We start from the raw sequence: 27,255 nt of genomic DNA, 5'->3' as shown, positions 1-27,255 counted from the left end.
GGGTTGCCACTTAGCCCAGAGGGGGGAATGAAGCACATGTGACACTGGATCCTGGCAGGGCTAATGGTCATTACTGGGTAAGCGGTGTGTCATAGTCTCAGTGGTGGAGATAATAGGACTGCAGAGTGCCTGGGTTAAACCCACAGGATCAGGGAGTGGTTGTGACTGTTGTCTTTGTTGATCTGCAATCAGTCTCACTGTGACACATATAGCCAGAGACCTAGAAAGATAAAGCCTGCTGTTTGCTGCAGGCAGCAGAAAAACTGCATGACTGTGAAGTTAAGTATAACATATGCAGAGATTAGAACAAAGTGGGTACCAAAATGCTAACTTTGAGGCCTGGAGCTAACGGTAAAAGCAGGATCAGATGAGATATTTTACAAAATGCATTCATACTCAATAGCATGCATGAAGAGGTTGAAAACAAGGCAGCCTTGATAATGACTTAGCCAAGGCTGCACATAAGGGGGGATAAATAAAGTGGCAAAAAAATGGCTAAGGTGGCAAAATGGGCAGTAAAAGGCTGGGACAAGAATTGGTTATAAGTATCAAAATGGGTAGAAAGAGCCCAAATTTGGTTAAAAGAAGCAATAAAGGGATACCAGCAAAAATGCTTTAAGAAAGGAAAAACATTGCAAGAAAGGACAGTAAAAATGATTAAAGCAATTAAAAGTTGCAAAAGTGGGTTAAAAGTGGAAAAAGTTGGCTTGAAATGGCAACAATGTTTGGTGAAAATGGTGAAAAATGGTTAAAAAATGACAAAAATGGGATAAAAGAGGAAAAGTATAGGCAGCAAATATAGGTCAACAAAGGAAAAACATGGCACAAATGGAGAGAAAAATGATGAAAAGCAGTTAAAAAGTGGAAAAAATTGTTAAAAGTGTCGATAGTTGGCTTAAAATGGCAAAAAAGGACAGTAAAAAGAGTGAAAAGCAGTTTAAAGTTTCAAAAATGGGTCAACAGTGGACAATGACATGGCAATAATGGGTGGTAAAAATTATGAAAAGTGGTTAAAAAGTGGCAAAATATAAGTTTAAAGAGGAAACAAACGGGGTAAGCAGCAAGCATAGGCAAGAAAGAAAAAAACGTGGCAAAGGTGGACAGTTAAAAATGGAGAAAAGCAGTCAAAAGTGGCAAATATGGGTCAAAGGTGTCGACAGCTGGCTTAAAGTGGCAAAAAATAGACAGTGAAAATGATTTTAAAAAGGTCAACATGGGCAAAAAAAGAGGCGAGAAAATGACCTAAAGTGCCGACAATGGGTGATAAAAAATGGTGAAATGCCATTTAAAAGTGGTAAAAATTAGTAAAAAGTGGCAAACATTGGCAGTATTAAGTGATGAAAAGTGGTTAAAGAGTTGCAAGAGTGTTGAGACAGGTAAAGAAAGGGTGAAAAAGTGGCAAGAAGAGTTCAAAGTTGCAAAAATTGGTTTAATGTGGACAAAAGTGGCAAAAATATACTAATAAACACCAGCTTGACATACTCTTCTGCTCCAATATGTTGAAACTGTTAGCCAGAATGCCAGCACCAATGCTACCGATCCAACACGCCTGATATTATTAGTAGATCACGACTGTAAAGGGTCCATTCTCTGGATTTATCACGGGCTCATTTTCTGGGTTTTTCAGGGGGCCGGTCTGTGGGGTTTTCAGGGGCCCATTCTCTGGGTTTATCAGGGGCCCAGCCAATCCTGTGGGCAGGCCTGGACACAGCTACTGCTCACCACAGCTCTAAGATCTGAATGGTTGGGTATTCCACTCTCTATTTCAAGTCAATAATCTGTGCTGTTTTGTATTCAAAGAGAAGACTCTCCAAACAGTGGAGTATATATACACCCGGCTGATAATAGTCAGGAAGGGATTAGAGATGGGATGAGAAGGCCCCTTGTTAACACAAATTATAAAACACATCCCCATAATTAAGTTAAGAATTTCAATATACAGTAAAACAGACTGTAACTCCCTGAAATCCTCCCAGTGAAGCCATGGACAAATCAACCATGAAGCAGAGATAAAAGACAGAGGAGATAAAGGTCTATACTTTCACTGTACGTGAGCAGAAAGAGCCCAGTAGAAGCAGAGGAAGGTTAGAGGTTTGTCATCTAGCAGCCTTGGACACGTCCTCTCAAAGTTAGCTGAACCTTTGCCTACATAGTGATCATATCAGCCTATAATGAAGAAAATTCTAAATCAAAACAATGTCAATAATGTGACCTAATTCTTCATTGTCTTCACTGATTCGTCACAGCCCAACATTTGACTCACCAGTTTGGTTCTTAAAAACAAATGTGTCATTATTACTACACATACTCATCTGCTTGTGTGGTCCAGGACAACAAACACAGGCTGTTTGGAGGATTATGTGCACTTTGTTCTCCATTCAGTTTGTTATTGAGGTCCAACCAGTCATAAAATCTTACTAAAACATCCTTTTAGTCGGAGAGACATTAGATTTTCAAAAAAATGTCTGAGTGATGAATGAGCGTTTAGCACTGACTCCTATGTTTCATTCATTTAGACCTTGACCCAGTCTAGTTTTACGGTTTTTAGAGCGTGATAGCAGTGTCAACAGTTTCTGTGTTACATCATCTTCACCAGCCTCATATTTACTCATTCATTCATGTTTTACACTATTTTTTAAATGTATAGTTAATGTGAATTAATAAATGGAGATATGTCTGTATTTTTGAGTCATAATCATTCTGGAATTATTTTGACTTTAGTTATGAGAGGAGCTTTGGATGATTTTCTTTTCAGTGGCATAATCAGACTTTATCAACGCTGCCAATAATGGGGAGGGGTAAAGAGGGAGCTTCCTGGGGCCCAGGCAAACTGGGGGCCATGGAAGTCATCAAAATCATGGCCCATGATAAAGTTAGGCTGTTGTAACTATATTCTTCATTTAACCTGAATAATAAACACTACTATCAAAGCTAAACAAATAATTTTATTTATTTATACTGTAGGTTAATATAGCATTTTCAAAATGTAAACACATTTTCTTAAAACAGAATTACCTTTTTATTTGTAATGTTAATGATGATGGGCACACTGGACTAAACCATCAGGAAAGTAATGTCAGACTTCATAGATGAGACATGATGCACACAAACATCAGGATACCAGAGAATGAAGTAGAAGAAACTGAGACAACTTTAAGGTAAAGATAATTAAATAATTGCAGAATAACGGTGAAAATGGGCGAAATTGGTTAAAGGTGGCAAAAAATTGGCACAGATAAGTACTGAAAGGATGACAAGAATGGGTCCGAATTGGTAAAGCAGGGCTTAAAGTGGCAGAAATTGACTAAAGGCAGTGAAAATTGGTAGAAAATAAGTTTAAAAGTGGCAAAAATTGGTTATAAATTGGTAAAAAAGTGGTGGAAAAGGACAAACATGTTTAAAGTGTCAAAAGTTGGTTTAAAGGTGCAAAAATAGGTGGTAAAACAGCAAAAAGCCATTAAAAAGTGGCAAAAAGGTTGGTAGAAATGGTTGGAGCAGTTCAAAAGTGGTAAAAATTAGTTAAAAGAGGCAAATAAGCAGCAAATATGGGCCAAGAAACAAAAAACATGTCAAAAATGGGAGGTAAAGTTTGTGAAGAGAGGTCGAAAGTTGCAAACAATGGATTAAAGTGGCAAAAATGGGTGGTAAAATTGTGAAAATTTATAAAAAGTTGTAAAAACACCAGCAAAAATTGATTAAAAGTGTCAAAAGTCAGCTTAAAGTGGCAAAAAATAGGCAGTAAAATGATGAAAAGCAGGTAAAGAGTGCCTAAGAGGCAAAAAATATTGTGAAAAGTTTAAATAGTTAGCTTTAGAGATGCAAAAATATGTGGAAAAATTGTGAAAAGCTGTTTAAAAAAAATGACAAAGTGGGCAATAGAAATGGTGAAAAGTCATTAAAAGTGGCAAACATGGGTTAAGAGTGGCAAGCATTGGCAGAAACGAGTGGTGAAAAGTGGTTGAAAGAGGTAAAAAGGGATGAGAAGCAAATGTGGGTTAAGAAAGGAAAAATGTTGCAGTAATGAGTGGTAAAAATGTTGAAAAGCAGTCAAAAAGTGTCAAAAATGGTGTAAAAATGGCAAACTGGCGAAAATGAGTGGCTGAAGTAGTGTAAAGGGTTAATAGTAGCAAAAATGGTCTAAAAGTGGCACAAAAGGGTTCAATGTAAAACTAATGTGGCTAAATAGGTGGGAGTAGTGATGTAAAGGGGTTTAATAGGGCACAGATAAACAATTTGTACATTAGAACCCAGCTTGACACCCTTTCAGACTCTGTTTTCTCTGATAGGCCAGAGGAGCGAGAGAGAGGGGGGTGTGGGTTGACTTTGTTAGCCTGCTGCTAACGAGACCAGAGCATGGATAAGCAGAAGAAAATGGATGGATGGAAAAAACTCTCAAATAATTCTTAGCTGCTTTTACAATAGAGGTATTTACAGTTTAACATAAAAGAAATATAAAAAAAAAAACAAACAAACAAAAAAAACAACTGTAGATCTAAAGTTGGCTTTCAGGGTTTGAATAGCATATTTTGACAGAGCAGGCTAGCGCTTTCCCTCTGTTTTGGTTCTTTGTGCTAAGCTAGGCTAATGAGCCTAACAGAGATGAGAACATTACCAGTACTCCCATCTCAGACTGCCAGAAAAATGATCGACCTTTGCCTTCATTTTTCTACAATGCACTTTTGTTTCACTTTGGCGCATTCCCAAACCTCAGCTTGATGGTTTTCACTCTTTGGAGGAAGATCTAATCCTTCAGAGAGTTTTAAAGAGCAGCTTTTCCTTGGGTCAATGTTTCTGACGCAGGAGGTTTGTGTGCTCTGGTATGTGTGTTTAAAGGAGGTCAAACGTGCTCTCTCTGATTTCTACAGACAAAGCGGCCTCTGAATAGCCTCTAACCTAACCTCATCACTCAGTGTTGACCTCAGCCCTTGTTTGGCAATTAATTATCCCTCCCACGTCACCTGTCACTCTGCAGAGACGCATGCACATGTGCATGCACAGAGGGCTGCAGCTAACCTGCTCTCAGCTGGGAGTGGAGATAAGGGAAATAGCACAGTTAGCACATCCAGCTCTGTTTGCTCATCTCTTTCTCAAACACAGAGGTAAAGCTGCGTCTGATAACACAATTACAAAGTGTACAAGCCGCCGCCACATTCTCTTGCCCAACCGTGCGGGTTAAAGGTGAGTGGAGATTGGGTTCACACCTGTTTTATCCTGTTGTGCAGGAAGTGATGACTGAACCACAAACTCAGAAGAATATAATGGAAAGTCATCTGCTTTAAACGTGTAGTAATGGAAGGTACTTTTTGTTCTTTGACACATATCAAAGAGTAGGCGACCCCCTCCCTCCCTCTGCCGCCCTCAGACCTGCTGCTGCTGGAGCTTTACAAACCCACTTCCTGGTGCTTCGCCTCAAGGTGCCTCTACGCTCGCCACACAAACAGGAAACAGCCCTCTTTCATGTCCCACGTACTGCATGTTCTTCTTAAAGTTGAAATACACCACTCATGTTCACCTGCTTCAAAAATGGATGCTTTTCATGCATGCTCCTTTTCTTCTGACCTTATTTAAACTCACTGCGACTTCAAACTCAGCCATAAACATCTTTTATACCCCAAAAAAGGAAAGACATCTGGTTTTATATGTTATGTAGTCTATGCATGAAGAGCATAAATCCACTTTGTTTGCCAAAAACGTCCCATACTCACAAAGAAAAGTACTGTATGTTGGCCTTTATATGGATGTTAGTGATGTTTGAGGTCTAACCCATATTTTATAGCTGGGGTCTCTGTGACCCCAAACAAAAGCTCTCTATGTAGCAGACTTCAGAAGGCAGCCATGTTTATAAGAACTTTTCATAACATTCATAAATTCTAAAGGTGATAAAACGATGTTAAGTATGTTTTTGAGCTGTTAAAGTGGGCCTGTGGTCTCTGTGACCCCGAACAGAACATCCATCCATGCTCTTTGCTGGGGTGAAACATGAGCCACATAAATAAGATCCTGTTTGCCCTGGATCTGGACTTACTTTAATTCAAAACATGCTGTTGCATAATGGTTTCTTATGGATTTGTGAGCACTATATCACAAATAGTTTGCCAGCTTTGTGTGCACATGGGAAGGAAATCTTAACTTTCCCTGCTTTTAAAGATTAAAAATGAAAAGTAGAAGGGATTAACTGGTCATGATAAAAAGTTCACCCTTTGGCACCATGAAGCAAAACCTTTCCAAGTCCAAAGAGCTGCACTTACTGAATTCTAAAACATTCTTAAAATTATGCTATTTTGTAAGAATCCCCTCTAAAGTTGAGACCAGATCCTCTTTAAGTTATTCACAGAGCACATTAGGCCTTAAGAGACAACCTATATTAAAATACTGTTAAGATTAGAACAGAAAAAGGTGATTAATGCAGACTTTTCAGTCCATTTTAGACTGTTTTCATTGCAAGTTGAGGCACAACTAAGTTTGGTTTACTCTGCAGTTCTGTGCAGAAATTTTAGGCATGCATGGGCCAAAAATTGAGGCTGCAGTAAGACATAGATGTGGCACGTAAGCTTCCCGAGGTTGGAAAGGAGGATTGACACAAGTTCTGCTCTGGACGTCCTCGTATATGACTGCCTAGGATGCCACCAGGCAGGCTGTAGGGTTACCACGAGCCCCTGGTCATGCTATGGAAGTCCCAAGGGCCTAAAAAAACACCAGCAGCTGTACTGGGCATGCACCAGGGGTGAAAAGGCCTGGACAAAAGAGATGCCCTCCACCTTTACCTCTGCTGCTTGGTGACACATGTTAACATGTGGCCGGCTTCCCCCTCTTTCTCCAGACTCCCAGATTGTGGCACATCAGTCATGTGATGAATCCTTGGCACCCTGTATGCCTAAAACTTGCACATGACTGTAGATCTGAAGGATCATTAAAGGGTACACATGCTGATTTTTTATGTCAGCATATGGAAAAAATTCAGCTCTGCAACTGGACGTGCATTTCTTGATAGCTCCTAGGTCTCCCTTTTCCAAACTTAACTATGTTGCAGCCCAATCTGAAACCTGATCAACTGTCACCATTTTGATCAGGCATCTCCACAGTCACCTAAATTTTCTTTTCTAACATTCATCTCTTTATTTTATGACTCAACAAAGTCTTTCCTATCAATGTTAATGTTTCCAGAGGTATTGATACATTTTTAGAGATATATTTTTGAGCATTTAATCCCTTAATTAGGATGAGAGAGTCAGGGAGAGCCACCTGCATACATGGAGTACAACCTAACCACTGGGACATCTGCACGCTGATAAATTCTTACTAGGAAGCAGTCTGTGCAGTAGAATGTTCAATGGAGTGTCACCTGTTAATCCAACACCAGTTAAACTGTGACACTAGTTACATGAGATGAAATAAATGATAAAAAGGCAACATGCAAGGTGTTTTTTATTCAGCTGTGGTTCTTTTGGCTAATATGAAAATGTCTTCAAGTATTGTGATTTCAATTTTAAAAACAGTGCTTAATTATGCATTTTATTTACTGTAAATGAGATTTTGTGGCCCACACTTTGGAAAGCACTGTTCTAGGCTATATACCCTCAGTTTGATATATAGCTTATTCAACTGTTAATTTCATAAAAGTGTTAATTATTACACATTTTCTGGCTAAATTGTTCAAAGCTGATGGATTTCCCTTTCTTTCTAAGGCTAATGCCACTAAAAGACTATCTTTTCTTACTCCTTTATTGGATCAACCAATCATAGTGCCTTTAAAAGATGTGTCACACCCACAAACGGGAAGATTAAGATGTTGTCCTCTAGTTTGCAAAGTAGCCCCGACAATGTTCATAATCACTTTTAAGCCAGGACTAGTGATTTTGAAGCTAAGTTAGGAGTTCTACGAGAGGATTCTAAAAATGTTAATGAATACAAGCCAAAGTCACAGACCTCTATATTAAGATGGACAGAGCACCAGCTGTCTAGTAGTGAAGCCAAAACATTTAAAGCTCCCCCCAGCAGTATAGGTCTAACACATGGATCAAACTCTTAAGTTAAAATACACATCCTTTTACTTTTTCTCTAACCTGGATTCTGTCCTTATAGTTAGTTCTTATTGTGCTATTTTTTGTCCAAGACTTCATTTTCATTTTTAATTGTATATTTGAAGCAAAAAGGAGCCGATGTAGCTTCATGTTGGACGGCTCTTTTGACATGTTGCTCCTTGCAGTGTTTTTAACTACACTTGTAAAAGGGGCAAAGAGAAGGAAGATGGAACAAAAACTAACAATACAATCATAAAATTTCACCTAAATGAGAGTCTGCAAACCTGCACAAGAATCTGCTCTACTTTAGACTGAGCATTGATTTCTTCTACATGCTGTTGGACACTTGGCGTCAATTCTGCAGTTCCACCAGCCAGATGATTCCTTTGCATATCTTAGCTTCTGCACAATGGATATTTCCTCTTAACTTTGGTACAATAGAGGTTGACAGAGACATGTAGTCCATATTAATATACAGCCGATGGTCCTGGTATGCAGAAAGCTAACAGAAGTTAAACAAAGTAAACTCAGGCTCTCAGCAGGCAGCCGGCTTGTTCAGAGAAAGGGGGCTAGAGGTTAGGGGGGAGTGAAGGAACAAGACAAGGATCTTCCAGGCCCAGGTTCCCTGGAATAAAGCAACAAGGAGGCCTCCACGGGTCAACTGTGACGGGTCAGCACCCACCATTGTATGTAGGAAAGGAAGGGAGTTCCTGTTCTGGCTCATTTTTGCAACATGAGAGTACATAAACAGGGACGGACGGAAGCGTTCATGGAGCGAGCAAAGCAGAAGTAGTGTGGAGGGAATGAAGGGGAAGCTGCAGTATGTTGTTATTGAAATTAAATACCACTCTGCTTATGCAAATGGTGGAACAGAGCCATTTATTTATCATACTGTATTTCCTACCACTCTGTGACCAGGAATATCCTCACACGCTTATCGATCAGCTCACATGTAACCTTAGGATCATTGATCGGCCGATAACCTCAGCAAATCAGACTCTTTTATTCTTGGAAACTCTGCGGTTACAGCCGTCCTCCTGATCAATATTTCTGCTGAAATCAGGAGTTTGGTGCCATTGCGTAACTAAACCTGCTCAATAAAGAGTTTGATCATCCCCGGGTCAGTCACCCTGACTGCTCTCTAAGCAGCTCCAATCAACTTCCACCACACTGAAACTCCCTTTAGTTTTGTTATAAGCCCAGACTGCTCTGTTTCCCATTGGCTTCATGTATGACTTTACATTGCGGGTGAACATGATTGATGCCTTTATGCAACTGTGGTGCTTTCAAGGTTAGATGTTAAAGTATTGTGATGCAATGCAGTTAGTTGTCGGTTCATCTTTTTATTGTTTGCATGTATGCTTGATATGCTCATGTTAGTTCCTGTTTGCAGACACAAATGTGACTGTATCATATTACTATTACATTAAAGTCATAAATCCAATGCAAGATCTGATTAATAGTGTGTTATGTGATGTCTTAGGTGAGGCTCCATTTGAAAACCTCTGATTTAAAGCAAGTGCTTTAATTCCCCTCAGTGTTGTATCACGCAAATGATAATGCCATGCATGCATTAGTTTCAAAGTAAGAGCAGCTAGTAACCAGATTAGATTTAAAGTTAAAGCAGATGCATGATTTTAAACCCAGCATTCTGTACCATGCATGTGTAAGATTTAAAGTTAGATCAGCTTGTAACCAGATGCATGGTTTTAAACCCAGTATTCTGCACCATGCATGTGTTAGATTTAAAGTTAAAGCAGATGCATGATTTTAAACCCAGTATTCTGCACCATGCACGTGTAAGATTTAAAGTTAGATCAGCTTATAACCACATGCATGATTTTAAACCCAGTATTCTGCACCATGCACGTGTAAGATTTAAAGTTAGATCAGCTTATAACCACATGCATGATTTAAACCCAAATATACTGCACCATGCATGTCTTTATCCATGTGAAAACATCCACATCTGCACAATCCCAACTGTACAAAACTCATCACACAAGTTTAACTTTTCCAAAAAATACGGGGTTTATTGACTTAACTGCAATCAATACTTACAAAAGAGGAAAAAACAGGTTTTCATATAAACTCACAGAAATTACTGTAGTGAAAAAAAAACATGGCTGAAAAAATACATTCAACTGTTTTACTTTCTTTGTGTCAAAATCTGCTCACCTCTTCCGAGAAAAAAAAAGTGAAGGCAACACAGAACATGTGACTTTTTAAAAAAAATTAATCGTCCTCCATTTTCAAATATAAAAGGCACAGAAGGCCTTAGCTACCTGGAATGTATTCAAAGAGGCACTTCCAATGGTCAAGAGAGGGGGGCCAAGCAAGTGCATCAAGCATCCAATCAAATTTAAAAAGAGAAACATCAGAAACTTTCCTCAACCCATTTGGTCACAGCTATTGCTTGCAAGAACAGAACTGACAGAAGAACATGAAGCAGTCTTCTAACTCCTAAACCAGTGATGAGAGCGGGTCATTCATATCACCATCAACCCAAGTTTCATTAATGTGATAACAGTTAGCTACTGTTACTGTCCCATTAGATTTACCATGTGAGAGAGGGGGGTTTGGAATGAATACAAGCAAATCTAGTTTAGATGGAATTGCAGTCCAATAAGAGGGAGTAAGAAAAAAGTACAATAAATAATCAAAACGCAAAACGTCTTTTTTTGCATTTTTTTTGCTTTAAATTAAGTTTCATTTTGACAAAGTGTAGTTGCAGAACAAAAGTCATTGAAGTACAATATATTAAACTGTGAAAAAAGGAAAACTGACAAAAACGTCTTCACAATCTTTAGATTAATATGGAAGATCATAATTTAACATAAAAGAAAATATATTCTATTGTTCATTATCCAGATAAATACAAAACAAAATTAACAAAAAATGCATATGATCACCAATAAATATGTTCTGATAAGTTAAATAAGCAGTGACAAGCAAACCTTCGATCTGGAAAGTTTTTCAAACAATAATAACCGTAATAATAACATTAATAAAAAATAATTATCAAATAAAGAAGCAAAAAAAGGGATGTAATGAGTACAGAGCGCTCCTGGGAGCATGTTCTAAAGTGGGGAAGAAGTAAAGTAAGATAGCTTGGAGATCCGATCTTGTCAAGTCGCAGGATGTACAACTACACCATGGGAATGCTGGAATTCCCCCGGATCGGCGAGGATGAAGGGGAAAGGCAGGGGGTGAGAGGCGGGATAAAGTCTTACAGGTTTAATGATCAGTTTGATATCAAGACTTCCTTCCCAAAAAAGAAAAAAAAAGAGCCAGTGACCAGCAACAGGAGGAGAAAACTCAGGAGGAGGGGGAACATAACCAACTTCCAGTTCAAAGTCCTTCCTGCAGACTCACCCAGTCCACAATTACATAAGATGGGGCTGGAGAAGAACCGTGACAAGAGGGGGGGTAAATGAGAAAGAACCAAAAACAAACAGTAGTCCATTCACCCTAAACACATGAAGAAACCGCCCCAGGCACTTTTTCTTTTTAAAAACTATTCATATCATTTCAGGGTCTTTATTTTTTCCTTTTAGTCTGAACTCAGTCTGTAAAAACGGCTGCGGTAGATCTACAGTTAGTGAGCACCCTCTAGCTAGCTCAGGGGAAGTGGTATCATCAGGAAGGGAAGGGGGGAGAAAGAGGGAGGGAAGGGTTGGGGGGGGGCTAGTGCAATGCACTCCCCTTTCCAAGGCCACTTGTGCTGCTACACATTCAAGAAAAATGAAGAAGAAAAGAAAAATAACAAGTGGCACTTGGCAAAACAGTCAATTCTTGTTCTCATGATTGGTATTGTTCAATTTCCTCTCCTTTTTGGCACTATGACACATGGCAGGGTTGGTTTGAGACTGGCTGTGCAGGGGTGAAATGATCATTGAGAAGACAGAGTTCCCTTAAGTGACTACATCCTTGCAACGCTGGGAAGAATCTAACACGGTGTCTTGAGTAAGGGAGGACAGGGAGGCGAAGGAGAAGGGCAGAGGTAGAGGGGAGTGCCGTGTTCTCTTTGTGTCATCAAACTTTTAAGTCACTGGTGGAAGCGTGCAGTTTAATCGTCAGAGATGGAGAGGCGGCTGAAGATGGGAAGGCGGCGGGTGGTGTCCAGCGTGGGGGACTCAGAGCCACTCAGGCTGCCTCCAGAGCTGCTCTGGTAGCCCTCCTGGTCTGACAGCGAGTCGGGAGGGCTGGATGGAGACTCGAACATCTGAGGGGACTCCAACATAGGTCTGAAATAGTAAGGTGTGCTTGTTGGAGAGGGGGGTGCAGGGGTGTTGGGCTCTGTGCCTACAGGACCAGCACTGAGGCTGGGCCCGAACAGGTTGGCCAGCTCTTGGCTGGAGTAGGTGAAGGGGTTACTGCTGGGCCAGTCAGGGACCTCATCGGGAAAGAACATGGGTGGAGGGGTGACTGAAGTGGGGCTGTCTCTCAGCCCAGCTGAGCTCGAGAAGCCCGCGAAGCTGTAGCTGTGCTGAAGTCGAGGCCTCTCCATCTTGTTGGATGAGTTAAGAGGGGAGGACTGCTGCGGGGGTCCGCGGCGCTCCTCTGCATTGTGGATGAAATGGCACCGAGGCCCGTAGGGGCAGAATCCGATTGTGTGGAAGGTGCGGCACAGCTCAGTTTTGTATTTGGGGTGGCGGCTCAGGCTGCGCAGTTCATGGATTCCGTGAGCAAACTGGCATTTGTCGCCGTACTTGCAGGAGCCGTTCTCCTCGAAGGGCCTGCACAGCTCCGTCTTGTAGCGGCTGGAGTTCACCTGGCTGCTCCCGCTGGTGGGGCTGGCCGGGCCCAGGCACTTGTTGAGGAGCCTCTCCCCCGTCTCAGAGAAGGAGCGGTCTCGCAGGCGGTTCTCCTTGTTGTTGCTGGCATTGCCAACCCCTGAGATGAGTGAGGAGTGGTCCGCTGCCTTCAGGCTGTTCAGAAACTGGTTCTGGCTGAACTTTGTGCTGCTGACAGAGTGCCGCCGCTGGTACACGCCTCCCACCGAGGGAGAGCCCACCGCCTTCCTGTCCAGCAGGGCTCCGGCGGGGCTGGAGAGGGGCACGTTGGTGCCAGTGCAAGGGACAGACATGGGATGGGGGGCACCCAGGTTGTTGTTGTAGCTGAGCAGTTTGTTGTTCTGCAGAAACACAAAGAATACACATCATCAGACATAATATTCACCAGTCTGACAGAGAGAAAAGATCCATAGCCTCCTCTTGCATGACTGTGTTCTTTTTGGCTCGGACTACATAAGCGGATACAAGCCTATAGAACAGCAGCTGGTTTGGCAAGTTGCCCTGGTGAGGAATGTGTGCCTGTTTAGTAAATGGAGCAGCAGCACATGAAGAGGCCACAGGGCTACAAAGAGGCTGCATCATTTAAAAGATAATGAAAGTGGCCACGCATCCTGTTGAATCACAAGAGAAAACTGATCCGCTTTCCAATACACGTCCAAACTAGAGGAGATGGCTGCTTAGTCACTGATTTACACGAGTATAAGAGCTAAAGGAGCGCAGAATCCACCGGGAGGCTGTTTTATAAGAAACCTGACACTGAAAACATCTAAACAGACGCAAACGAAAACAGCGCAGTGACGTGACCGAGCAGGAGAGCCGTTAGCGCTCTGAAATCAGGTTAACCTCCAAAATACTAAGATTAAATCACCTTTAAAACACAGAGGCAGGTTAAAGTGAGCAACAGGAGGTTAAAGCACACAAACACTGTCAATGATTAGCGAGCATGTGCTGCTTTGGGAGGAGAATTAAAAGTGGCGCAAACTGCTCTCAGAAATATGGCGAGGTGACGGCAGCTGGCGCTCATGGTAAGCAAAACTAAGAAAATAAGGCAGCAGGTTTATTTTGAATATGGAAAAGAGAAAGTTTAACATTTCAAAAACGGGTTTATTTAAAGTAAAGTTACCGCCAGGCTGCGGAACATGCCTGCAAAGCTCTTTTTTAGCGTTTAGACGACGTTTAGACAGGAGAACAACACGCAAACAGAGCAAAGAGCTCTGAAAACAAATCTCAAACCTCCAAACAAGAAAGCAACAGAGCTCCGGAGCAGAGAGGGCCGCGGGCATGCAGGGCTTCATTCCTCTACAGCGGCTAACAGCGCAGCTAACAGGCTAACACCAGCTCACACACAGGCAGAAAGTTTACTCTCTTACCTTGTTGAGAACTTCGAAGTCGAAGAAAGGCGACACCACGGCTGTGGTCATCTTTGCAGCGACAGGATTCAACTCGAAGGTAGTAAAAATAAAAAAAAAAATAAAAATAAAAAAGCTGTGCTTGTTAGAAAGTTGCGCAGGTCTGCTGAGTTTGTGATTTGCAGCTCGTGTGTATTTTTGACCCAGCAGAACTCCCCCTCTGCCCTGCTCCAGCCCCGACATTTGCTTTATAATCCTTTAGCAGGAGGAGCCTGCAGAGCTGGGCGTCAACCAAAACTTTTTTTTTTTTCCTCATCTTCCTCCTTTGAGAGGACAAACTTACTCTGGTTTGTCAGTTTACTGAGATTACTACACTTTAGGACGGAGTTAGAATACTAAACACACGGGGGTTTATATTTCTGAGAGACTTTAACTCACAAATAACCCGATTTCTGTCTTTAATCAGCAAGTGTAACAGCATAGAAGGAAACGTGCACTTTGGACAGAATTTAAAGCAACTTTGATGGTGTTTTAAAGACTTTTCTAAAAAGAAAAAAGTACCAACTTTATGCAAAAGTGTATAAATAGTGCATAGATGAAGCCAGTGTTGATTCGTCTAATGCTACAGTTTGACTTCCTCCTTTCTCTCTGAGGTTTTACCCTTAAACATTTTAAAGTTGTTTACTGGGAGGTTCTTCTCTATCCTAAGGGTTTCAGCTACCATCCACTACTCTGTAATTAATTTACTCTTAATTGCTGGACTGTAACGTCACTTGTGGGACTTTCCGGTGAATTCAGGCAGCCAGAGCTTTTAACTCTTTCCTCCCCACAGTTATCAAACTGCTTTTTCTCTTTTTCCTGTGTTTCAGTTTCTACAGATAGCTGAGGGAGGCAGAGGGGGAAACAACATGACTCTACAGTTATGGAAAGCTAAGTAAAAGTAAAACTACTGTTCTATAAATCTAATTAAGTAAAAGTAAAAAGTTTTCTTTCTAAAGTTTACTTTAAATCGTTTTTTCCCAGAAGATATTTAAGTCTACATCAGTAGAACAGCAGTGTTAGACTTGCATCACTGCTTCTTCTGTGTGCTTTTCAAAATAAAAGCCACAGGTGGAAAAGTACACAACTCTTGTACTCCAGTGAAAATGTACTTAAGTAAAAGTACTCTTCTTTAAACATACGCAAGATAAATTAAAAAGTATTATATTTTAAGTTAACTTGATTTTTTTCAGAAGATTTCTTCTGTGTGCTTTTCAAAATAAAAGCCACAGTACAAAGTACACAACTAATGTACTCAAGTTAAAGCCCAGTTTCTCCAGTTAAAATGTACTTAAGTAAAAGCACTGTTCTATAAATATACTCAAGTAAAAGTATTATATTTAAAGTTAACTTGATTTTTTTTTTCAGAGGACATTTATGTCTACATCTGTACAACAGCAGTGTAAGACTACATGACTGCTACTTCTGTGTGCTTTTCAAAATAAAAGCCATAGGTGGAAAAAGTACACAACTGTTGTACTTAAGCTAAAGTCCAGTTACTCAAAAAAATGTTCTTAAGTAAAAGTAAAAGCACTGGTCTGTAAATCAACTCAAGTAAAAGTTAAGCATTTCTATTTAAAGTTTACTTTAAAAAGAAAGAATTTGTTTTTTTCTAGATATTATTTATATCTACACCAGTAGAACAGCATTGTTAGACTAGCATGACTGCTTTTTCTGTGTGCTTTTCAAAATAAAAGCCACATGTGGAATGAGTACACAACTCTTGTACTCAAGTTAAAGTCCAGTTACTCGAATTAAATTTACTGAAGTAAATGCACTGTTCTATAAATCTCTTCTATTATGAGTAAGGGTATTCTTTATTTATTATTATTTATTTACATTATTTATTTTTAATAGAAAATATTAATTTTTTTCTAGACAACATTTATGTCTACATCAGTACAGCAGTGGTAGACTAGCATGACTGCTTTTTCTGTGTGCTTTTCAAAATAAAAGCCACAGATGGAAGAAGTGCACAACTAGGTACTGAGTAGCTACAGTAATAGATTTCACTAAAATCTGATCTTTCCTTACTGGGAAAAAAACAACAACAAGAGAACAGATCTAGTAAAGTCACACCTTTATAATAAAATAAATTACATGGTAATATTGACTGTTAATTGAGCTCAAATAGAGCGTCAATGGAAGGGTCTTTATTGGTCCACACAAAATAAAGTTAAACTTATGACAGTGTTAAAAATTAAAAAACATGATAGAGCCGCTGTAACTCTAGAAAATCTGTGGTCTCCTCTGGAAAGAACTCGGCAGAGTCAGCGTAATGGCAAGGCAATACATAATGATGAAGAATATGCACTATATATCCTTAAGAAGCACCCAGAGTCACAGGCGTGAAACCCAACTTAGTGGATAACTTCACCCATGGTGCAAATATGTCTCACATTTGATATTTTGGGATGTGATGTGGAATCAGTCACTCCACTACTTTGGTTGACAGATATTTAAGTAGTAGTAAAAGTACTGATTTTCAGTAGTGTTAAAAAAGTACAAGTACCCAGAAAACTACTTAATTACAGTAATTTGGATAAATGTAATGAGTTGCTTTGGAGGGAGGTATATCTGGCACAACCTCACCAACTTCTAAGCTGCATGGAGGATAAATAAAGTCCTGAGGGAACTAGAAATCTCTTGTAGTTTAGGTCTAATAAAGTTGTGATTTCTTCTTGTTTCAGTTTCTACCGCTGCGGGGCTCCTGTGCTGAAAATACGCTTGCCTGGATGTGTCATTCCATCAGGTAAGGGGAGATCAACGTGATACACGAGTGACCTCACCAGATTTAACCACAGCTCGTCACAATGACAGCCACATAAGAAAAGAGCCGGGCTGCACGGAGGGAAACCTATACAAATCTATTGTGGTCCGTCTTCTTCCTCCCTCTCGCCCGCCCCTCTGAATCCATGACAGAGCAGCCATCGGCCATGTGCAGAGTCAATGTCAGGGTTGGGTTGCAATAGAAAAGAGAAGAGGAAAAGAAAAGGCATGGGGAGAGAAGAAAAGGAGCTGTTAACAAAAAAAAAGGCTGGAGCTGGAGGAGGGGGAGGATGGCGTGAGGGGGAGATTTATGGGGGACGTTTATTACTACACAGAGCTGCCCTGGGGAGGTGAAGGAAGAAGGGAGGGGAAGAGGGAGAGAGGCAAAACATTCCCTTTTTTCCCTTCCTCTTCTTTGCCTGCACAGAAGCCACACAGGGGGTGGAGAGCTTTGTCTCAGCTGTGGAGGAGGCCGGGGGAAGTTGTTTTTGTGCTGAAAGTTAGAAAAGATAGCATACAGAGCATGAATTCTCCTCCAGATTAAGCTCTAACTTTTAGGAAGTACTTCTGGGTTAGAAAAGTAGAAGCAACTTTATGCAATCGGTGTGTTTTTCAGGACCAGGGTGTGTTTTAACATAAAGAGAGTTTTACGAGCCAGGCCTGTGTGGAGTAATCTCCCCCTGGAGTGTTTTTGCAGACGACAGGGTGGGATGATAGACTTGCTGGAAATCACGTCTGCAGTTCAAATGCCTTGTCACTGATTGATTAAGTGGATCACATCGATTGGAAGAACTACAGCAGGGAAGAAGAAGGAGACTTGGCTTTAAACGACCTATAGAGGGTGTGAAGTGACCTAAAAAACTTGGAATATGTCACACATTAAACACAGGGTTTATTTCAGTACAGTAAATGCAAACGGATCAGCTTGAACCCTGCAAGGTCAAAGCTGCAAAACAAAGCCAGCGACAGTGGTGGAAATGTCCTCTTTCTATAGCTGAACCTTGGCCTCAGAAGCCTCGTACTCTGAAGTTGTTTACTTTATTCTCTCAGATGCATCATGCAGCCTGATATTGTGGGATTCATTTATCCTTCCAGGTTCAGGAGGAGGCACCTGTTTCCTGACTAAATGAAAAATCAAAAAAAGAGAAAAGTTAGGCTGCTTTCCCTTGGGATAGAGTCTGATAAGTTCCTGTTTTAAACCTGCAGACAGTAAACAACCACAGACACAAGTTTGACACTCTGCCCTGCAGATGTTGGAGCAGTTATGTTAGTTAAAAATGCACCTTCACACTGGGGAATTATCAGCTTCCACAAATATCTATGAAGTCCTGTAGCTGCAAAACTAATACAAGAATATTTTAGTCAGTATTCTGTATTTTTCCGTCATATACAAACAGAAACTGCCTGAATACCTCATGGGCACATACTGATAACATGACAGCACAGATTTACCAAGTTTGGCATCAAATCATGTTAAGAAATCATCTTTCCTTGCTGGAAAAGTTCAAATCAACCACTTTAGATGAGATCTGAATACTTTTATGGCATAGGTTAATCATCAGTGTTCTGTGATTGCAATATTAATTTAGGGAAGTTTTAGCATTTTTCATGCATTTTTTTCTCCATACACAAGCAAAAATCTTCCTTATTCCTCTCACAAATACATCATGTTGGATATATTTAGCATTTATCATTACATAAGGCACTAAAACTGTTAAGAAAACCTTTTTCTCCTGCTGAATAAGATAAACTACAGCCTTTAAATAGGACCTGACAGCATTTTCAACACTCTACATGGCAATATTTACAAAATCAGACATACATTTTGTTGTAATACTTTCTTTAGCACCAACAAAGCAGGCACTAAAACCTAACATAGTGTTTAATAATCATAAAATGTAAAACAAATGTCAGAAAATAGTGCAAAACTTCCTAAAAGGCCCATAAATATGTTTCAGAATTCTTTTTTTTTTGTCAACAGTCTGTCTAGAGTTATGATATATTAACTGTACTATCACTAATGTCAAACAAGCCAACCATGTTGTATAAATAATTACATTAAGATGATCAATTAGGAGATTGTGCCCCTATTTCCTTCCAAAAAGACAAAAAGTATGCATAAAATTACCTGTTTAGCCCATCCAACATCCTAAAATCACAATGTATTAATTTTACTCTCACTTATGTCAAACAAACCAATTATTATAGTCTATACAATTACATTGAACTGATCAAGTATATTTCATTACAATATCCTTCAGAAAAGCCTCAAAAATGTCTAAAATGACCAGTTTTTCCAACCCTGCAGCCTAAAATCCCAGTATATGATTGCTCTATCACTTATGTCAAACAAGCCAATCATTATTGTGTGTACAATTACATTTAGAACATCAAAAATGACACTATACAACAATTTCCCATTTTGTTCATCCAACAGCCCAAAATCACAATAAATTAATTGATCATTAATACCAAACAAGCCAATCGTTAATGTAAAGAAATATGAGATTATATCAGTTTATCTCAAAAAAGTAAAAAAAATTCCAAAAATAACCGCTTTTCCCATGAGACAGTCTAAAAAAAGTATATTGTTATCAATTATGTCAAACAAGCCAATCATTATAGTATGTACAACTACATTTAGCCCATCAAACATGAGATTATGTAACAATGTTCTTTACAAGAAGGCCAAAACAGTATAAAATTACCTGTTTATTTCCTACCCAACAGCCTTCAAATCCCAATATATTGATTATACTTTCACTGATGTCAAACAAACCAATCAGTATGGTATGTACAATTACATTTAGCCCATCGAATATATGAGATTTTATCACAATTTCCCCCAAAAAAGTGAAACAAAAAAGCAAAAATACATGTTTTAGTCCCACTTAACAGCCTTAAATCCCCCTACATTGATTGCACTCTCATTTATTTCAAACAAACCAATCATTATGGTTTGTTAGCCCATCAAATATGAGATTATATCACAATTAGCTTCATAAGCAGCCAAAAATATGTGTAAAAACACATGTTTTGCCCACACAACAGCCTAAAATCACAACGTATCCAATGCACTTTTACTAATTTAAAACTTACCCAGTCACTTTATGGTACAGAAAATAACATTTGGCATATCAAATACCGGAGAATTGTAGAAAGGCTCTCCTAAACACGCCTGTTATTATGTTTGTAAAATGTCTGTTTAGTTCAACCAACAGTTCATTATCGCAGAATTTAAATAACACTACCATCATGCCAAAGACTAAATCACGGCACTCTAGAAGCAGATTTAGTTTGACATTCTGTTTGAAAAGCTGCTAAAACCCTGTCAGACTAGTAACAGGTCATTTCTGTGCTGACTGACTGATAAACGGACTGATTGTTTCAGCTTTGAACGTGTTTATTTATGCTCCATCCCAGCTTGTTAGAATGAAGGATGTCATATTTATGAGGTTTTCCTGTCCCCTTGCTGACTTCCAAAGTGAAAAAACACAAAAGGAACAATCTTTATCTGGGCCTTCAGGCAGGATTTTCCTCTCCCTGTCGACAGAGCCCGCTTGATTTCGGAGGATTTGTGCTCCTCGGGGTCAAGGACTGTCCTCCTTTCTCCTATCAGTCAGTCACTCCTCAGGGTTTGATTTCTGCCTCCTGCTCTGATCAGGCCGGCTCTTCTGGAGGGAGGACTGAGACCAGGTTTTAGGCCACTGATAACATTAAAAGGGAGGCCTGGTTATTAAATCTTTATCACGCTGAGTGGGAGATGAGAGAGAGAAACAAAAATCTGGAAGATGGCAGTGTTCTGAAGCAACAGTTTGCTGTAGTTCCCCCGTATGGCCAACAGAGGGCAGAGTTCTTCCTTCTCCTTTACCTCTCCTTATTTACTCTCCTCTCTTTTTGCAGAAAGTGTCCTCATGTTTGTCTAAAGCATAAATGTAGCTAATCAGGGTGAGAATTTCTAAGATTAGATGAGCAGGTCAACACATTCACACACAGATCTTTCCTTGTGTGGCTTTAGTGTGAATGAAGACTCAGCACGGGCCTGTGTGTTGTATAACCAGGCCTTTCCACTGACACACTTACTTACTAACCTTTTATGAAGCAGAGACACTTATCAGCTATGAAACACAAGCGCACATGCAATGGTTGTGCAGCAGAATCAAGCTGAGTTGCACCACATCCCATTTAGAGAGACCACAGCCTCATTAAATGTCATCGTAAGGGAAAATCAGAAGTTTCTTTACTGCCTCAGACATTGTGTTTATTCTGGGGATTGATAAATACCAGAGGCTGTGCTGTTTGCCACATACTGGTATTTATGATTTCTTATAAAGTTTACTTTCCAGCTGAAGTGTCTGTTTTGGGAGAACTCGACTCACATCCACCCCACATACACACACTTTCAGTTCAGCAGCTGCCAGTGGAACATCACCTCTTCTCGTGTACTGTTTATATTTTTATTTTCCATGATGTGGGCATTTATATCTGGGGTTTCAGTACAGTTCTCATAATGCTCCTCATCACCCTCGGTTTTGTCTTTCTAGTCAGTAAGATAAACATCTTTGTAGCCTCCACCATTGCAGATAAACACATTCAACATTACAAGATTTCTATCAGCATGACCACTGTAGAATATCTCTGATAGGATAAATAACCTATATAAATAGTTATAATGCAGTGTTGTGTAAATAAGCATGGCAAGTTTTATTATGAGGTGATTGCCCAGGGTCTCTTGCAACGAGGGTCCAGTGGACATAGGTGTGGATCACATATAGGAGAGACATCTAATTATATGGTACACAGTTACTATTATTTCAATCATTGAGGTGTGGATTTTGACTATAAATGAGGTGTCAAGAGTGAAGAAAAAAGAGTGAACTATAAAGCATCATAGCATGGTTTATGTTGTTATGTAGTGGAAGAATTGATATTACCCCAGTAATAAGCCAGTCTTAATTTTTACAGCTTTTCTTACTTTAAGTCTCAGTCTGAGACTTTATATTAAATGTCTTTAGATTTTAAGTCATATTTTAATCATTTCTACCCTTTATAGGAAACATTTTAGTGTAGTTTTAGACCATAAAAGTCTTCACATTTAAGTCTTAACTTTCAGTCAGAGCATTAATTCTCTTGCCTGAATCTAGGACCAAGTCGGTGTGTTCTATGTGCTCTATCTAACCTGGGGTCCCTGCTTTCTACAGCTTAGAGGCAGAACAGCTACAGATGCGTTCTATTTTGACAGATTTACCCACAGTCTAAAAGTCATAATTTTGACTTTTTATCTCATAATTATGCCTTTATATCTCAGAATATTGACCTTTTATCTAATAATATAATTATGACTTTTATTCTTGTAATTTTGACTTTTTATGTCATAGGCTAATTAAGACTTTTTAAAAATCTCATAATTATGACTTTCTATCTCATAATTTTGACTTTGATGTCATAATTAAGACTTTTTATCTCATTATTTTTGGCTTTGTATCTCAAAATTTTGACTTTTTACCTCATAACATTGAATTTTTATCTCATAGTTATGACTTTTTATCCTGTAATTTTGATTTTTTATGTCATAATTTAGACTTTTTATATCTCATGATTTTGACTTTTTAATCTCATAACTATGGCCTTTTATCCCATAATTTTGACTTTTTTGTCTCAAAATTTAGACTTTTTATCTCATAATACCAAATTTTTATCTCATAATTATGACTTTATATCTCATGATTTTGACTTTTTTTATCTTTAATTTTGACCTTTTATCGCATAATTTAAACTTTTTATCTCATAATTTGACTTTTTATCTCATGTTTATGATTTGGGATTCTTTTTTTTCTAATTTAAATTTCTAACTTCCACATTTTACTTTCTTTTTTTTAAGTGGTGGAAATGGGCTTCCACTGACCTGACATCAACCAACAGGAGAGCATTTTCTCCTTGTCTTTACGTCATTTACAAGAATCCCTTTTTCTCCCTTCAGAGAACTAATGTGTAAATTTATTTTATTTTATTTACGTTATCACATGCATACCCTAACCTCAAACTGAAGGAGGGCCAGTCCATATTGTCCTTCACTTTATCCATGATCCAATCCATAATTGTTTCTTACTTTTAACAAGAAAAAGACCACCACGATCACACAGAGCGCCTCTGTTGTAGAGTGACTGACACTCTAATGACCCGCCCCCTGACAACCTAAGAACTCTTTTTTTTGTATTGATATTAATGTAAAGCACATACAAACATAAATGCTAACATTATATACATGATACATCTCTAAGCTTAGAAAATTAAGCTTCAAAATGAGGCACTGTCTGGGTTGAATGAGCTAAAGCCACGCCCACTCAGGAGAAATACAATCCTCTCACATTTAAAAAAAAGCTACAATCTTAATGGAGGAACGCACTCACACAGTTTTCACATGTCTACAGCAACAATATTCCACCATATAGTGTAAGACACAAATTTTGGATTTCCCTTTACAGGGTCTTTAATGTTCTGTTAATGAGCAAAGTTTAACAAAGCTCTTCAGTGGTGGGTTATTTTATAGACTAAACAGACATCTTAACAGGGGATTAAATGACCCAACTATTCATGAGTCTAAAGGTTGCTATGTTATATTTCATTGTGTGGCACATTATTCAGAATGTCTTTGAATGTAAGAGTGAAATCTACTGTAACAGATAGGTATTAAAACTTTTTAATATTTCTAATCATGTGTTTATTGACATAAAATGTAGGAAAAACACATTTTTCTGTTTGTTTAAAAAATACATGGTCACTATTTTGTCAGTATTAAGAGTGAGACAGGGATACTGAACCCACTCTGTAACTTTTTCCATTTCGGATGACAACTTAGCAGCTGATGTTAGGGATCTTTCCCACAGGTTCACAGGACCATATCGTCCAGGACCCCCCACACTCACATCACTCACTGGTGGAAGCCTCGCCCTGACACATTAGACTGTTATTGGGTGAGAAGCAGGGTACATTCTGGACTGGTCACCAGCCAATCACAGGGCTGACATAGAGACAAACAATCAGGCACTCTTGCACTCACACCTACGGGCAATTTAGAGTCACCAATTAACGTAACAAGCATGTTTTTGTTGGTCGGAGTACCCGGACAGATCCCCGCATGCATGAGGAGAACATGCAAACTCCACATAGAAAGGCTCTGACTGGGTAGCGGTCCTGCTGCCTCTTGATGTAATGATAGTCATGTATTTAAAGTTTTTCATGACTGAGTCCATAAGCCTGTGCTGTCTCTAGTTTTAAGGTTCTAAGGTTTAACTTGACTACAAGAGGTGGAGCTGAAGGTGAAGATTGGTACTTAATGGTCAGTGCTCAAATATTTTAGAGTAAATGTAAGGTTAGATAAAAGTGGAATTTCTCAGTAAAGTCGAGGATCGTAGTTAAGTGGGTGTACTTTTCACCCCTAGTAGCAGTGATACCTCACCTCCTAATAAAAGCTCTAGATTACTTAACACACCCAGAAGTTCCCGTTTTCTCCCAGCATGTGAGTCGACCTTTCGAAACAGCGACAGAACAGCTAATCAGCCTACTGATTGTTGAGCAATCAGCGGTCAGAAAAGAGCCGAGTTTGACCTAAAGTAGCTCTGATTCTAGAGCATGTTGTCATTTCTCAGCCTTCACATCCACACTGTGGCTTTAGTTTCTGTATACATTCTCCTCTTCCCATCATTCCAGTTTAATGTGATCCGCTTCTTCTCTGTACCAGCTCTGACAGCCAGAACTCCATGATTGCCTGCTTTTATGTCTCATGGTATGTTTGCCAAATTCATATGGGAGGACTGTGGTCATCTGGCGGGGTGAAGCTAGCCTCAGAGGAAGAGAGAGAACCAGGGAGAGAGAGGGAGGAAAAGAAGAGCAAGCAGCGATTAATTGTCCATAAGAGTAGCCGCAGCATTGTTAGTGGCTAACCACCAGCTGCTCTTGCTCATGTTGTTCCCATGAAAGGCTCCAAACATGCCCATCCACTCACTTCCACTGCCCTCCGTCTCACTCTGGGTGGGATGCGGCGTCGATTGGAAATGGGTTTTGACACGTCACATCATTACAATCAGAGTTCAAAAAAAATACGGCGTTGGAAATGAAAGTTTCTGGGCCTTGTCAGCGCCAGTTTGAAGTCAAACAGAATAATGATGTTTTGGTTAACAGCGAGGTTGCAAAAATAGCAACAAAACAAGAATTATGGAGGGGGAGGGGGTCGGCGTTTAAAGGAGATTTACTGTCTAATTCTCCGCTGACACCCGGTCTCTAGAGGACAGTTGTATTTAGAACGCAGAAAGGCCAGCTTCCTCTTCTGACTTCCTGACCCATGTTTCCTGAGGAACAATCTCTCCGTCTGCCCAGAGGGCTCATGGGAAGGGAGCGTTTGGCTTTGCATTGGCACATTAGAGGTTTCAGAGTAAGGAGCAAAGGTCAAAGAAATCAAGTGATAGAAAAGCAAAATGAGATGGAGGATGGTGTGCATGTGATGATCACGGCACCATATGAGCAAATAACACCATCACCATCATGACATCACAGCCGCTGTCCACGGCCTAAGTTCTGCATTTTAAAAACCACCATGTTGGTTTTCTGGAAATAAAAGTGACCTAATGAAACCAAAATATAAAAGCAGTCGCAGTTTGTGTGAAAGTAGATAGAATGGGTGGTAGCAGACTAAAAAATGTATATGGCAGATATAGAATATTCCCAGTCTAAAGAAGAAGATGCTGAGTCAAACTCCTCTGGGTTTGTTGTTTTCAGCTCTTTGTTCACACTGACAGGACAGCACTGTTTTTCATGTAGATGCTCAGAAGAGTTTAAAAAGAGATTTTTTTATAGGATCTAATGGGGATTGACCCACTTTTGATCCAGCTTCTAGTGGCCACTAGAGGAACTGCAGTTTTGCCTCTTCTACATTCATTCCTCTGCCTTGGCGGTTGGATCTTGGTGCAGACAAACTCAGAGGAGAGGGGCTTAGAGACTTAGAGGAGGATCTGCCGCTTGTTGAGTCCAGCTCTCCCCTGGGCTTGGTGAGCCTTCCGCGAGGGACCGGACAGACCTGACCCTGGCCCAGGTGTCATGACCATGCGGCGGACGCTGAAACGAGATATTCCTTTTGCTCCTCATTCAGTACAGGACAAAAATCAATGGGCTTTGTATAGAGTAGAAACAGTAGAAAGCTTTCTCACAGCAGAGAAAATCCTTCCCCTGTCCCATCTGTCTCCATTCTGATGCTCTCCCAGACCTCACAACCGGCCCTGTGTGGTCAGTCCTGGACTAGAATTACACAGTCCATGTGTCCAGCTCTGGACAATACACAAAAACCAGCCACCCGTGTGCCTGCGCCCACTTTTTCTCACACGTAGAGTGATTGACTTGGACATGTCGTCTCTTCAGTTATTGATATTCCTCTAGATGAGGACAGACTCTGACATGGTTTCAGCTCTGACTGTCTGAAACGAGACTTTGGATATCAGCTTTGATGGTGTGTGAACTAAAGAGCACGGTTTCGATTAAACGATGAAGAGCTGAGAGGAGAGGATGAGCCAACCTCAGTCGACCCGGAGCATATGGAGATGTCACAATCCTCCTGGTTGTAGGCGTGTGATGATTTATTGTGTAAAACTGTGTTTATTGTTACTGCAGCTCTAATTTGAACCTTTTTAGCGCCTGCCAGAAAACCACTACAAATTATAGTTATCTGCAGATGACTTGATGAACACACCACTGCAGGACTTGTCTGCTTTGTTCCACACTTTATGATTTGTTTTCCTTAACTGTGCTCCTCATGGGTAGTAAATGTCTGGCTCGTGGTGACTATGAGGGCCCTGAGAGCTCAGTGGCAACACCAGAAAGCACAAAAACAAAGAGGACTGAACAGTTCTGCAAAGATCTAAAGCACAGGCTAGTTGCTGATCAAATCCTCAAGTTGACAACACATGTGGAGCCCAAGAAACAGAACAACACAGAATCAATCAAACTAATCGCATACTGGCCATGGCTGTGTGCTTTTTCAGAATATTAGACCACTGAATGAGCATTTAGAATGGCTTTATATGTTAAAACAAATGCATTTTTGTCTGTTTCTGCAGTATAAAACATGGACGTAGTCTCAATAACATTGGTCTGTGAAGAGGACTTTGAAGCTCATCAATGGTGACCACCATGTTGGTTACACTGTTTCAAGCTAACTTTTGCTAGAAAGCTAGAAACAGACAAAAAAGCTGGGATGATGCTGGCCATTAGCCTCCTGACAGACACGCCATC

At 40.0% G+C, this 27,255-nt stretch overlaps 1 protein-coding gene and 1 long non-coding RNA gene across 3 annotated transcripts in view; one reads left to right on the top strand and one right to left on the bottom strand.

Moving 5' to 3' along the window:
- Positions 1–10,027: 10,027 nt before the first annotated feature.
- zfp36l1a (zinc finger protein 36, C3H type-like 1a) lies at positions 10,028–14,402 on the bottom strand. The gene is made up of 2 exons (XM_041812729.1): positions 14,188–14,402; positions 10,028–13,158 (listed from the first exon to the last, which is right to left on the bottom strand). Exons 1-2 carry the CDS (start codon positions 14,236–14,238, stop codon positions 12,091–12,093), a joined length of 1,119 nt encoding a protein of 372 aa, XP_041668663.1. The 5' UTR covers positions 14,239–14,402; the 3' UTR covers positions 10,028–12,090.
- A 644-nt stretch (positions 14,403–15,046) lies between these two features.
- LOC121525956 overlaps positions 15,047–27,255 on the top strand; it is a 96,260-nt gene continuing 84,051 nt past the window's right edge. The window contains exons 1-2 of one of the 2 annotated variants that reach the window (XR_005993280.1): positions 15,047–15,106; positions 16,896–16,957. This is a non-coding gene — a long non-coding RNA (uncharacterized LOC121525956). Of the gene's footprint in view, positions 15,107–16,222; positions 16,958–27,255 lie in introns of those variants that run through there. The other variant, XR_005993279.1, reaches the window with a different exon arrangement.

Source organism: Cheilinus undulatus, linkage group 18 (genome assembly GCF_018320785.1).
Source record: "Cheilinus undulatus linkage group 18, ASM1832078v1, whole genome shotgun sequence".
Classification (NCBI taxonomy): domain Eukaryota; kingdom Metazoa; phylum Chordata; class Actinopteri; order Labriformes; family Labridae; genus Cheilinus; species Cheilinus undulatus.
The sequence above is the reverse complement of the archived record's forward strand: the minus strand, read 5'-3'. Positions and strand labels throughout refer to the sequence as shown.

Bases quoted from the DNA above. Each gene is read 5' to 3' on its own strand.
- zfp36l1a (XM_041812729.1), bottom strand. From the start codon at position 14,238: ATGACCACAGCCGTGGTGTCGCCTTTCTTCGACTTCGAAGTTCTCAAC. The intron at 13,159-14,187 runs GTAAGAGAGTAA...GTGTTTCTGCAG, and splicing joins ACTTCGAAGTTCTCAACAAG to AACAACAAACTGCTCAGCTA.